Consider the following 13934-nt stretch of genomic DNA (forward strand, 5'->3'; position numbering starts at 1 on the left):
GTGAGATGAATGTAGCCACCAATGTGTGGTCAGCTCCTGTGTGATAATGTAGGAACATAAACCCAGCCTAGGGGCAGCCAGGCTGTGCTGCCTTTTAATCATCTGTTGTACCAGCAGAGACTAAGCTGGTAACTTAAAAAAAATAAATAAATAAAAAGTGTTCCAAGTCAAATCAGCCAAATCAATCCCAAATGTTGGGAGTCAGTCAAGAACCAAATGTGGCCCTGCTAACTGGCAAACATCCTCCACCCCTACCTGGGGCTTCAGATGCTTCCAAATCCTTTCGTAGGCATCCTCTGTGCAGGACCAAGCCCTGAGGCTTGGGGTTTGGATGCCCCCAAGTTTTGCTTGCCCTCAGCAGCAAGCTAGGGAGGAGTCTCCCATTTCCATAAAGTTGGTGTATAGCCAAGATCTTCCCACTAGAAGTGAAAGTGGGAGGCTAATTATCTCTTACCTCTGTCAAGGTACTATCACCTGCTAAGACAGTGTTTCCCCTGCAACTAGGAAAACCAACTTCTTGGTCATGGTGTTTCCCCTGCCAGGTGCTACCAGATTGGAGCCCCTCTGGAAGAAATAACTGATGCCTGTATGTGCTGCTTGGAGCAGGGCTGCAGCAGCTGTTGTCCCAGAGACAAAGGCACAGCTCCCCGTGCTGTTTTTATTTTTACACCCTGGATGTCTCTGGGATTTTATCCAGAGAAGTACAAGAGAAGCCAAAGCAGGTTCCTCTGAATGATACACCAGTTTACTGGGATATTGGCAATTAGGCAACAAGACCAAGAGCAACAGGCATGCTAGCAGGTTGTGAGACCTCACAATCCATACTCATGGTTTGAGGCAAGTGTCAGACTCCCACCTCTCTACTTTTGCATGGGAGAGTTTTATACAGTTCAGATTCAAGTTTCTGTGTTCCCATCTATTTCTCTGAAAGAAAGATCTATACTGCTGTGGGTAGAGGTTGGTGCTCCCAGGTTTAGGCTTGCTGTTTAGGCTGAGTTGGGCACAATCAGGGGAGTTCCAGGGAGCTGAACCACAGGTGAAGATGGAGGCTTCAAAGGGAGCTGGGAGACCTGTGAGAGATTTGGAGGCAAGGCAGGTCCAAGCTCAGATCATAAATACCCTCTTTCCTCCAACCAAGCAGCTCACTTCAAAGAGCCTCAAGCCAGCAGCTGAAGCAGGGAGGCGGGTAAAGGCTGATATCTGAGGCTGTTGCCTCAAAAGATCTGGAATCAGCTCCTTGCTGCTGGCATTCTGTTGCCTGAGATCTACAGCCTGGAGCTCACTGCCCTCTCCCCAGATGCAGGGGCCAGTGGTCCTTGGCTTTGGCACAAATTGCCCATATCGCAATCTCTCCTGAAACTTTCAGCCCCAGCGATCTTCCAAGCACTTAAAAAGATAAGCAGTGTTATACACATGGGGAAACAGGCATGTGAAGGAAGTGGCTTCTGGAAAGTTACCTCAGATGCAGGCTTCCAGATGCAGCTTCTCTTTACTTTCTGTCATGCTCTAGTCCAGGAGCAGGCGATTATTTTGGGCAGTGGGCCACTTAATGAGTTTTGGCAAGCCATTGAGGGCTGCATGATAGGCAGCCAGGGGCAACTAAATATTAGTTTTCTAAATTTTGGGGGGCCCTACGGGCTGAATAGAATGGCCTAGTGGACTGCAGCTGGCTCCCGGGCTGCATTTTGCCCACCCATGCTCTAGTCAAGCTTCACCCCTGCCCCTCTCCAGAAGCAGCTTTATCTCTGCTGCCTCCAGATGCCTGACAAAAGTCTCCAGAAAAATGCCCAAGGCACCCAGCCCCAGCAGCAAAACTAAGTGGGGGGAAAAAAAGGCATTAACAAAACCATAAGCTGTTTGTTTTTTCCTCATCAGCCCAGAGTGCTTTGGCCTGTCCAGCCAGAAACCAGCTGGAGCCACTGATTATCTAGATAATTTTATCAGGCCGTGAAACTCCGGCTGTGTGTTTCTGTAGGGTTAGAAAGCTGCCCTCTCTGCCAGCCATGTTTGGTAATGTCTTGGTGGCCAAACCCACCTCTTTAGCTGCTGAGCAAACAAGGGAGGATGGTTGATGCATGATGCACCAGAAGTCTTGGCCTATTTCTTCATGTCTCTGAGGTTTAGGGGGAGCCATGAGCTATCTTCCAGTTCTTGCCCCAGCCCAGACCACACACCAGGTGGCATTAGGCCTGATGCCTTTGCATCTTGGCTTGCCCCAGGTCTCAGATGGGAGTGGAGGTGAAATTAAGCTGGTGGTGGCTGAACTGGTCCTGATACCCCCATGGTTGGCTGGGACATGGGCAGTACAGTGGCTAAGGGCAGCCCAGTCTCACCCCATGAACCACTCTTAACCCCTGACCCACAGGGGGCTCAGGGCAGCTACTGCCCCTGCTCCCCCTCCAGCCATGCTTTGGGGGGCCTGAGCTACATCCACAGTCCCCCCAGATACTGCATTAGTTGGGGCAGGCACAAGAGGACCCTGTGCTCCATCTGCAGGTGATGTCACCCGTCTCCATGGGGAAGGGCAATGGGGTGGGGAAGATTCCATGGCAACCAGCGGGCAGTGGGGAGATGGGTTGCATAGCAACTGAGAAAGCACTTGGTTGGGATGGAACTATTCTTGGGGGGGCAGCTCATGTCCCCTGCTAGGACATGCCCAGCAGGATCACTGGGGACACCAGGGCTGGGTTTGCGTCATCCCTGGAGGAGGCAGTCATTGGCTAACAAGCACCACAGCTGCCCATGCCTGCCACATCAACTGGGGTATTAATGGACTTGGGGGTAATTAATGGAGCCCCTGGCTCCCCCCCCACTAGGGCTAGCTGCACTCTGCAGCTGCTGGCATTGGCTCCCAGCCTGTCTGGCTGCCCTTCACCCTAAATTCCAGGCACCTTCCAACTATGGGCCTTGCCAAACACCTGGGGGGTTTCAGGGAGGGTCTTGGGTCAGCCACTAGGCAGGGGTTGGGGATTCCAGATTGCATGTCCACACAGTCGTAAGGTAGAAGCATCAGACATGCCTTGGCCACAGCTCCCCAGGTTGTAGCTGTCCTCTCCAGAAAGCAAACAAGGTGGGGAGGGGGAAAACTGAGGCACTGGAGACCCTGCAGCTCAGGCATGGCTGGCTGGAACCCTGCCTCATGCTGCCTTTCCTCTTCCCAGCAGGGAGGGAGGAGTCTCCCACCCTCCCCCAGCACAGGGGGCAGATTCATATCCCCTTAGTCCCATGTACTTGTTGGGCCTCAGCCATGGGATCAGGGGAAACTGAGGCAGTGGTCTCTTCTGACTGGAGTAGCTGGGCAGAGTTTGGGGGCATTCCACCAGAGCTGGGGGCACCTGGAAGAGCTGCGATCGAGTGAGGAACCATTCTCTGATGCTGCTTTATTTCCAGAGCTTCTGGTTACAGGGGTGGGAGCAGCAGGATCCCCCCAGCCACTCACTCCTCCTAGTCATCTGCCCCTTTCTGCTTCCCCTGACCAGAGCACACAGCAGCATCAACCATGTTCCCAATGCCCCCCTGAGCTGGGGGTCTTTCATGCCGCACCACTAGTCTCCCTCCACCTATAGCCATGGGCACCGGCCCCACAGGGTGCCAAGCAGCTGACAGGGAGTCACCAGGCCTGGTGGAAAACCAGCCTGCATCCGAGCATCGGCGGGGGCTCCTGAAAGGGTAAGCATGAAGGGTCAGTCTCATCCTGCCTCCAGCCACCCACCCAAGCCCAGAGCTGCTGCCCCCTGCTGGATACCCCACATGTTGCAGCCCTTGGTGTCATAGATCCCATATTGCTGGGGCAACTGGAGATTCTCTATGGGCAAATGTGGCACTAGGGGGGGGGGCGGGGATTTCTTCCCCCAAGGGTGCCCCAGCTTAGTATCCACCTCCTCCACCTGCTGTTACCTGAGGCTGGCAGGCACAATGCAGTCAGGCAGGGAACGCCGCTGATACAGGAGGGAACTGCGGGGCAGTGCAGGGTCTGGGTGCTCCAGTGCCATCTCTTGAGCCAGAGTGGGGGGTGGAGATGAAGTCATGAGGGCAGAGGGAAGCAAAAGGAGTATGCCCATAGCCAAAGCAGTCAGAGAACCCACATTTCCCCCCCAACTCCCGCCTCCGCCACAGTCCCTGGACTCCTAAAATCCAGGGTTGGACTGGCCTTTGCCCAGGTGCTACCAGCGGACAAGGGAGTCCCATTTCCTTCATTCACACCCAGGGAGGGCAGCAGCAGCAGCAAGGGCACATCTACTCACCCCCGCTAATAAGGGTTGGGTTTGCCCACCACTCCCCCCTTGCCAGACCCTACCGTGGCTCAGCTGGAGCCCTAGCAGTTTCCTGTCCACGCAACTCGGCTCCAGCACCGGGCTCAGGACCTCCACCACCCTCCAACTCTGCAGCTCCAGCACCTTTGCCTGTGGGGCAGGGGCTGCATCCATCTTCAGCTGAGGAAAAGTGAGGGAGAGATCTGAGAATAGGCAGCTCCCAACCTCTTCACCATGACCCTCCATCCCCGCCTAGCCACAAGCTGAGCCATGGTGAGTTCTGGCACCAGAATCCAGCCCTGTGGGTGCTGGCCAAAGGGACCCTGGAGCCAGTGCCTGGTGTCATCCTGACTCCATCTTCACAGGGCCTTGAGATCAGGATAGGAATCTGGCCTCATTCTTTCAGGTCCCAGCAGCTGCAATGCAGCGGGTAGGGTACAGCTCCATTTCACAGATGGGGAAATTGAGGCCTGAAGCAATGCAGGGACTCACTACAACCACCCTCCCCCTCCAGTCATGCCAGGGCAAGGACTTGAACCCAGGCATCCCCCATCCCGGTCCTGAACTCACCCCTCATTTCCCTCCAGTCACATGGGGGCCAGGACTTGAACCAAGGTGTCCCCCACCAGGCACCTGGGCATGGAGGAGCGGGCACCCCACTCCCAGTCACAAACCCATAGAACAACTGAGTGGGTGAGAAATTAGCTCCTAAATCCCTGAGGCTCAACCTAGCAAGGGGGTGGGTGATTATTGCCCTGGCTCATTTCTGTCATCTGGTTGCAGCCCCATGGAAGACAGGCATGTAGTTCCTAAGTTGAGGAGAACAGGTTGGCACAGCTACTAGCAAACACCTAGAGGGATCAGCAGCACTTTATGGGCACCACAGTGGAGGCATCAGGGAACCCCACAACCATGCACCACTGCCAGCTAATGATCCCTTCTCCATCTCTAGCTTTTTGGGAAGAGCTAATTAAGCCCCTGGCTGTATTAAATGCATTCATTACCCACCTTCCCTGGGCAGGAAACAGTTGGCATCCAGGCAGAGAATAAGAGCATGCAGGGAACAGATGTGGAGGCAGCTTACTGCAGTCAAAGGGACCCCCCCCCCCCCGCAGATACCAGGGCAGCGCCAGCTTCAGTTTCCCCATCTGCAAAATGGGGAGAATCATTCTTCTTTTAAACAGCCCAGCTGCAGGGGGAGTGGGCTTTGCTGCCTCCCCTTCTGTTTCCATGAACTGGGGAGGGAATCAAAGCCAGCAGCTTTCATGCACCTTCCCACAACCCCATTTCAAAGCATAGGCCTCTTGTTGAATCTTTCCCCCTTCCGGGGTAGCCTAGGGCCAGAACCTCCTCTACTAGACCTCAGAGAAGCAAGGGGAATAGTCCCTTGTCTTTCTGCACCAGGCCTCAGGGGGCTACTACCCACCCCCACCAGGCTCTGGGCTGCAATTTATGCTTTCTGCCCACTGAAAAGCACCTGGCAGCTTGCCCTACCAAGGCACAGAGACCTCCAGCTATGGCCAGGGGCAAGACAAGACTGCAGCCCTCCCTACTGGGGAAATCCTCACCTCATCTGCAGCCTCAGCCATGATTAGCACTCTCCCAGCAGGGCTAAGGCAGACTGGGAAATTATCCCTGGTTTCACAGGCACTGACCTATTATTTAAGGCCCAGCATTACCCTGGACAAACCTGGCATCTGTTCAGAGCTGTTCACCACAAAAATAAAACTGAGCTGCAAGGCTAGAAAAACAACCATCCACGATGAATAAGAGCTGCACCGGCTTCCTATCTGCCTTGGTATAGATTATAGCAGGCAGCAATTAATTATATTCTGAGCAGCTGAAGGGGCCTGGCCCCAGCTCTTCACCACCTGAGCCCCCAGCCCCTTCCTCTACCTTCAGCTGCCAACTCTTCTCACCTCCCGAAGCTCTCCCTCTCGCCTGATCCTTCTTTTATACCCCTACTCCCGTGTCTCATGCCCTGGCTGTATGTCATCTTGCTTCCTCCCCTTCATTCAAGCTGAGGGAGGGGGTCCTGGCTTGGCAGTTTTGGGAGCAGGGAGGCAATGGCAGAGGGCAGTGGCTTGTCCATCTGCCTCTGGCTCTCCCCGTGTGGGTGTTTGTGGGGGGTGCAGTGCTGGCCCCATGTGGGACCTGAGGCCCAGAAAGAGGAAGACCCTGATCCCACAGGATATTGAGGCCCCTGATGCTTCCTCCCCCATTGAGGCTCTGAGCCTCAGCGACCCCGGCCTCCCCCGAATAAGACTCCATGACACCAGGAGCACCAGAGCAAAGCCCAGGGCCTGAGGCAGCCCTGGTCCAGGGTCATGGCTGGGCAGGAAGGAGGGGGCAATGCTGGAGATGAGGCTGAGCGGAGGCCAGGGTGGAGCCGGAGTATGGGGCAATGCGTAAAGGGACCTGGGGGTGGGGGTGGGGCTGGGATGGGCAACCCCCAACCTGCCCCACTGCAGGGGAGGGAGCTCCTGTCCCGGTGGCTCCAGGAGACAGGCCCCTGTCTGGGCCCGGGGCGTCTCCCACAGGGGCACATGGGGGCTTTGCTGCAGGACCCGGGGGGACTCAGGCCCTGAGGCCTGGTGGGGAGGCGGGAGCCAGAACACGGCGGCCTCGATTTCCCGGGCAACCGCTTCCAGTTGCCCAGCAACGGGTCTCGGGCCAAGATGGCGGCGCCCGGGGGAACGCCTCAATGTGACTAGGAGCACGGTTGGCGAGTCACGTGACGGTCTCAAAGATGGCGGCGCCCAGAGGAGCCCTGCCTCGGGCCGCTAGAGATGGCGGCGCCCAATGGGGTGCGCTGCCCACGTGACCAGGCAGAAGGCGGGAGGCCGGGAGGTCACATGACCAGCGCGCAAGATGGCAGCTCCCAGCGCGTGCGGCCCGGCGCTGTCGCTGCGGGTGGTGGCCGAGTGCGGGCGCAGCCGAGCTCGGGCCTGCGAGCTGCGGCTGCCGCCTGGCGCCGTGCCCAGCCCCGTCTTCACACCCGGGGGGGACCCCCAGCCTAGGCAGGAAACCCCCAGCCCTGCGGCCCCCAGCTAGGATCTGCCAGCTGGGCATGGCGGTGGGACAGTCCTCCCTCCTCCCTCCCTCACTCTAGGCAGAACCCCCCCAGCCCTCCCTGCCAGCCCCCTGCTGAGTACCCCCCATCCACCTCCCCCCCAACCAGGGCCCCTCCTACCCTGCCTAGGATCCCCCTGACCATGAGTGCTACCCCATTCTCCCTGCTGAGGGCTTGCCCTCCTAACCAGGACTGTTGCCTGGCCACAGACACCCTCCAGCCAGGACCGCCTGCCCTTCTAGCCAGATCCCCTCCTCCTTACCACATCGTCCAGCTGCATCATGATGTCTGACCCGGCATGGGGGTCTGCCCTCCTAGCCAGACCCCCTGCCCACCCCTTGCTGTCCTAGCCAGCTCCCCTCCTGCCCCTCCCTTGGATCCCCTTACTGGCACTGGAACCCTTTCCCTGTCTAAGATCACTCCTGTCCCCAGAAGGGACAGCCCCATGTCTTCCACCCTGGCCGGGGCCCCTCCCTGCCTTTCCAGGACTCCTGTGACTCTGGACCTTATCCCCCTTCCAGCACCTCATGCCATGCCATTAGACATGCCTCCTCCCTACTAGCCAAGGGGTGCATGGGATGAGGGCGATTCCCTGGTGCCTTCCTGCTTTGTCTCCTCTAGCAGCCTTGGGACTGAACCTGGGTATGTTTTCTTCCCCACCCCAGGGTCCTGAGCTCATCAAGCAAGCAGGCGGGCTCCATGGGTTCATGAACTGGCCATGCAACTTGCTCACGGTGAGTGTAGGGGGAGGGTGGCACCAGTATGGGACTTTTTGGTGCTTGGTCTGCATTGACTGGGGAAAGAGCTTCAAGGTTGATTGAACAACATCCCCTGAGCAAGCCCCCGGTGCCAGGTGAGGTCCCAGGCAGGAAGGGACTTCTGGGGGATGTACCAAGGGTAGGGAGCCACTTGTTGCCAGGGGCGTGGGTCGAGCTCAGTCCTGGCATTTTGACTGACTGTAGCATACCACCTGCCTTCTGTATAAGAAATAACAAGAGTGGGAGATAACGAGGGCAGGTGGGGTGACAGGGACAAGCTTGCACCGTTGGTCTCCAGGACTGGGGCCATGCATCCCTTGCCAGGGCTCCAGCTAGACTTGAGGGAGGGAGGGGCTGTCTTTGGGGTGCCAGGGCTGGAGGTGGGGGTTGGGAAGGGCCCATTCCTAGCCCTGCCTGTAGTTCCCTGTCTGCTGCTTCCTGCAACTATGCCTCAGTTTCCATGCCTAGAAAGTTGGCGTTGCACTTCTCTGCCTTGCTGGGGCTAACGTGCTTGTGTGTGGGGCTTGATCATAGAGAATCCTAGAGAAGTGAAGCCAGAAGGGACCTCCAGAGGTCACATTGAATCCCCCAACCCTGCCAGAGAGAAAACAGGGGGATCACAGCAGCCAACATCCTGGTTCTATAAAAGGTTGTTAATATACTTGAGAGATCCCAGTCAGAGGCTGCATCCCCACTACAGAGGGAGGCAATCCCCAATCTGTACCAATTTGACAAGGAGGGGTGGGGGGGAAATTGCTTCCTGGCCCCTAAATCTGGCATTGGTCTGATCCTGAGTGGATGGGCAAGACTTTTTAGCTAGGACACTCTGGGCTGAGTCCCAGCAGGAGCACTGGCACAGCCTAGTCACCAACCCCAGCCTGGGCTGCAGCCAACACCCAGCACCGTTGAGGAAGGCTGAAAAACATTCTGATGCATGTAGCAGAAAGGACAAGGATTGGAGGGGGGGGGTGTAACTTGCTGCCCTGATGTGGGCTTAATGGCTGAGAGTCCATATGTTGCCTTGTGCTGGTAGCTTTGGCATACAGCTGGCCTCCCTGCTACCCCTCACCCCTTCCTGGGGCATCTTAACAACACCCCCCTCCTCCCCCCCAACGACTGCTTCCCAGGACAGTGGTGGGTTCCAGATGGTCTCACTGGTGGAGCTGGCCGAGGTGACTGAGGAAGGGGTGCAGTTCCAGTCCCCATATGATGGTGGGCAGATCCTGCTAAGTCCAGAGAAGTCCATTGAGATCCAAAATGCCCTGGGTAAGTGTGGGGGATGGGGGTTGAAGTTTGCTGTGGCCCTGGTGTCTTCTGTGGTCCCCTCCACTGGCAGCTCCTGCCCTGGAACGCCTGTGGAGCCTTTGCTCCAGCCAGGGAGAAGTGGAGGATGCCTTAGCAGGTGGCTGATTGAATGCACTGCACCCCAGTTGGGGTTAATGGCGTGGGGGGTGCTGTAGAGGGAGTTGAGAGGCCATCTGGGAGCCATGACAGGAAGGCAGGAGCAGGGGAGCAGATCTATTCCTGGCAGATTGCTGGGCCCTGATCCAGGCACAGGAAGGCTTGGCAAAGGCTCGTGGTTAGAGCATGGGCTGCTGTGAGCCTGGGCACCTGGTTTCTATCCCAGCTCTAGTGGGGTTGGCAGGGCTGGGAGCCAGGATGACTGGGTTCTCTCCCTGGTATGGGAGGTCAGTGATAGCCTGTGGCTAAGAACCCCTGGAGGAGTTGGATGAGCCCCTATCCTGGCATCCCTCATGGCTTCAGCCTCATGCTGCCTCCATGCAGGGTCAGACATCATGATGCAGCTGGACGACGTGGTGAGCAGCACAGTCACAGGCCCCCGTGTGGAGGAAGCCATGTACAGGTGGGAGTGTTTCCAACCCCCGCCCCGCCCCCCCCAGCTCGAGCAGAGGTTCGCCAGGAGCTGGCATGGCCCCAGGGGTGGGAATCCAAATGTCTGGGTCACGTGCCCAGCTCCTAGATTCCTTGCCTCCGTCCTTTCTGACCTGGGGGAGGTTAGTCTGCGATCTGGGTTGCCTGCTCAGAACCCCTATTGATCCCATTCCCCCCTGCCCTTCTCCCCTTTTTCATAACTGTGGGGGGAAGCTGAGGCATGGGGTGACCTGGCCATGTACCTGCAGGTCGATTCGCTGGCTGGACCGCTGCATCGCTGCAAACCGCCACCCAGAGAAGCAGAACCTCTTTGCCATCATCCAGGGGGGCCTGGACCCTGCCCTGAGAACCAAGTGCCTCAAAGGTAAGACCTTCCCACCTCCAGCTCCTACTCAACCCCCACCCCCCCTCAGGCCTCAAACCATGGAGACAAGACATGGGGCTGGAAGGGACCTCCAGAGCTCACATCTAGCTCAACCCCCTGCCTAAGGCAGGATCAGCTATGTCCAAACCGTCCCAGATGCATCCATCATCTAAACCCTTTGTAAAACTGCCATTAGTCCTGACATGACACTAGACATCAACCCTGACCCTGCCACAGGAAAAGCAGGGGCACTGCGGCAGCCATTGTCCTGCTGTTGTGATGTTAATACACGCTCAAGAGACGCCAGGCAGAAACTGTGTCCCCACGGCAGATGAAGGCAACCCTGGTGTTGATGTGAGTGGAGGGGCAAGACCCTGTAGCCAGGACCCTCTGGGGCTGAGTCCCAGGAGGAGCATGGGCACAGGCACAGGCCAGTCACTGTCCCCAGCATGGGCTGCAGCTAGTACCCAATGCCTCTGAGGATGGTGGAAATAAACCCTCTGATGCCTGTAGCAGCAGGAGAGGGAGGAAACATCCCCTCCTTGCCCTGTGCAGTGACCCAGAAGCCTGGGAGATCTAGCAGAGCATGGGAAGAGCTACTCCTAGATCATCCCAACCCAATGGAAATCTGCCCCCCACCCTCTGAGGTGTTCATCCCTTGGCCTCGCAGCTCTGACAGCAAAGAGGTTTCCCCTGAGATCCAGTCAAAACCACCTCTCTTGTGGCAGGAGCTAGTTGCAGCCTTCCCCCAGGCCTTAACCGCAGCTGGGGGTGCTGCTTAGGAGCTAGGCAGGGTTTCCACCCTCCTGTGGCCAGGCTGGGCTGGACTGTGTTGAACCCTACCATCTCTTTCTGGGGGTGTTGTCCTCTCATTGGGGTGGAGAGGCTGGAGTACCCCACCCCAGGCTGTGAGGCTGTCTCTACCCCTCTAGAGATGACCCAGCGGGATGTGGCTGGCTTTGCCATCGGGGGCCTGAGTGGTGGGGAGGAGAAGGACCAGTTCTGGCGCATGGTGGCACTTAGCACTGCCCATCTGCCCCGGGACAAGCCACGCTACCTCATGGGAGTTGGGTAGGTGTCTTCACCCTCCACCACACCTGCCCCCCTTCTGGCCTGGAGTGGCCTAGGACCTCCCGCAGACCCCTTCATCTTGCCCTAGACTGGCCTGGGACCCTCCCATGTTCCCCTTCCCTGTCTGAGCCTGGGGTAAGGAGGGGCTTCACTACAGGGAGGGGTCCCCAGTGCTGGGTAGGGTGTGGGGGGAGGGCAGGGGTCCCTGGGCAGGTGAGCTCAGGCCATGGCTTCGTTGGGGGTGGGGTGACTGGGGTGTGCAGGCCAAAGGGTCTCACTCTCGGCTTCCTGCACTGAGGACTGAGACATGCTGAGCTCTGCCAGCCACACTCAGAACCCACCCCCACACCTGGCAGATACCCCACGGACCTGGTCGTCTGCATCGCTTTGGGCTGCGACATGTTCGATTGTGTCTTCCCCACCAGGACGGCGGTGAGGAGCTGGCAGGGGGGAGGTGGGGTTGACCCCCTGACTTGGGAGCTCTGACCCCAGGGGGGCAGTAGCGGGGTGGGATGGAGGCTCTGGGCACCCTGGGGCTGGCACTTAAGTAGCCCCCAGTGTCCTGAGATGCCTTGGGGGAGGGGGGGGGAGCATGTGGCCCTGCTCCCTCTCACTTGCCCCCCAGCCCCCTCCAACCGCTCCTGCCACTACAGCGCTTTGGCTCTGCCCTGGTGCCCTGGGGAACCCTGCAAGTGAAGAACAAGCAGTTTGCCAAGGACTTCCGACCCCTCAATGAGGACTGCTCCTGCCCCACCTGCAGTAGGTGTGTGCACATGTGCATGCATATGCGTGGGTGTGTGTTTGTGTGTGCAGATGTGTGTGCAGGTATGTATGTATGCATGTGGTTGGATGTTTGGATATGCCCAGGTGCATGTTGGTGTGGGTGCACATTTGGGTGCATGCATGTGCATACGTATGCGTGTTTGGGGGTGTGCCTGGGGCCGGGGCAGCAGGCTACTGAACTCCTGCCCCCTTTCTCCCTACCCAAGGTACACCCGAGCTTACCTGAATGCACTGATCCGCACAGACACGGCCGCCTTGCACCACCTCACTGTGCACAATATTGCCTACCAGGTGGGGCTGGCGCCTCTTAATCTGCCCATAGGGCTGGGGAGGGGGTGGGGGGAGGGGGGAGCTTGGTCAGGCTGGAGGAGAAATGTGGGAGTTAGTCCTGCAGCTCTGACTCCCTGCCCCCCCAGCTGCAGCTGATGGCATCTGTGCGGCAGAGCATTGTGGAGGGTCGGTTTCCCGCCTTCGTCCGCGACTTCATGGGCACCATGTATGGCACCCCCCAACGCTGCCCTGCCTGGGCCCTCGACGCCCTTGCCTCCGTTGGCATTGCCCTCGACTGACCAGAGGTGGAGCCCCTGCCTGGAGCCACTCAGAGTCCTCTGCCACCTTGGGATCCCCCATGTTCCTCTCTCCTGCACTGACTGACATGGGACCCCCTCCATGTTACCCCCCTGCCCTGAATGACCAGCCTGGGACCATCCCCACATCCCCCTCTACCCAGATTGGCTGGGGTTACCCCCACCCTCCTTCCCAGACTGCCTGGGACCGTCTCCATGTTACCCTACTGCCCTGGACCAACCTGGGACCCCACCCCTGTCCTGCCCCAGGCTGGCCTGGGTTCTCCCTCATGTGTGTCTCCCCTTCCCTGGATTCCCCCACTCCTGACCCAGGCTGACCTGAGCCCCCTTCTACATTCCCCTCCTGCCTTGAACTAGCCTGGTTTACCCCCTCCCCCTTCCCTTCTAGGCCAGGGACTCTGCCTTTTCCTGTTCATTTCCAAATCTGGCTTCCCTGCCACAAAGGATTCTGGGTAACACTGGCCCCCTCCCCCCATTACTGGGTGGTTGGGACCCTAAGCGGGGAGGTGGGGGCAGGGTGGAGGTGGCCCTGGCTGCCCAGAGGGGGGCTGCTGATGAGGGTGCTAAGGAAGGTGATGGTCCTGCCCACCCCCTCCCCAAATAAAGCCTGTAAAGCTACCCTGAAAGCAGATCTGGCCCTTAATACCCCTTCCAGGGCAGAAGGGAGAGGTCAGTAAGGCCCGGCTTCGTGTCCTGCATAGGAGCCTCCCTGGTCAGCACCGTGGGTGGAGGGGGTTAAAAGGGCCCTGGCTCCAGGCTGGGGTCCCCTGGCACTGGGAGGGGAGTGGGTCTTGGGAGCCTGGACACCTGAGTTCTAACAGGCAGAGTTAAAAGGGCCCCAGCCAGTCCCTCTGCCTTCCAGCTGGCACAGGACAGGCTTGACTGGACCCACACCTGGGGCAGCTGTGGGCTAGCGGGAGGGCAGTAGCGCTTAGCGGAGCGGGGGTGGAGGGCTGGGCACTGGGTGCGGGAGTTGGGATGGGGGCGCGGTATCTCCAAGGCGTCCAGGCTCCCGGGCCCTCCTGCTGTTACCCCCCAGTCCGGAGAACCCAGGCGTCCGGGCTCCCCGCTGCCGTGGGTCGGGACGAGGGACACCAAGGAGGGGTGCCCCAGCCTGGGCGGGGCTGGGAGCCTGGACGCCTGGGTTCCTTG

General features: G+C 58.5%; 1 protein-coding gene across 1 annotated transcript; it reads left to right on the forward strand.

The window, feature by feature from the left end:
• The first annotated feature begins 7103 nt into the window (after positions 1-7103).
• QTRT1 (queuine tRNA-ribosyltransferase catalytic subunit 1) lies at positions 7104-13921 on the forward strand. Its single transcript, XM_025203924.1, has 10 exons — positions 7104-7273; positions 7889-8060; positions 9212-9350; positions 9870-9948; positions 10226-10341; positions 11274-11412; positions 11769-11844; positions 12066-12175; positions 12402-12486; positions 12612-13921. The coding sequence occupies exons 1-10, from the start codon at positions 7125-7127 to the stop codon at positions 12762-12764; spliced, it is 1218 nt and encodes a 405-aa protein (XP_025059709.1). The 5' UTR covers positions 7104-7124; the 3' UTR covers positions 12765-13921.
• Positions 13922-13934: the final 13 nt, after the last annotated feature.

The sequence above is a fragment of the Alligator sinensis genome, unplaced genomic scaffold (assembly GCF_000455745.1).
Source record: "Alligator sinensis unplaced genomic scaffold, ASM45574v1 scaffold707_1, whole genome shotgun sequence".
NCBI classification, from domain to species: domain Eukaryota; kingdom Metazoa; phylum Chordata; order Crocodylia; family Alligatoridae; genus Alligator; species Alligator sinensis.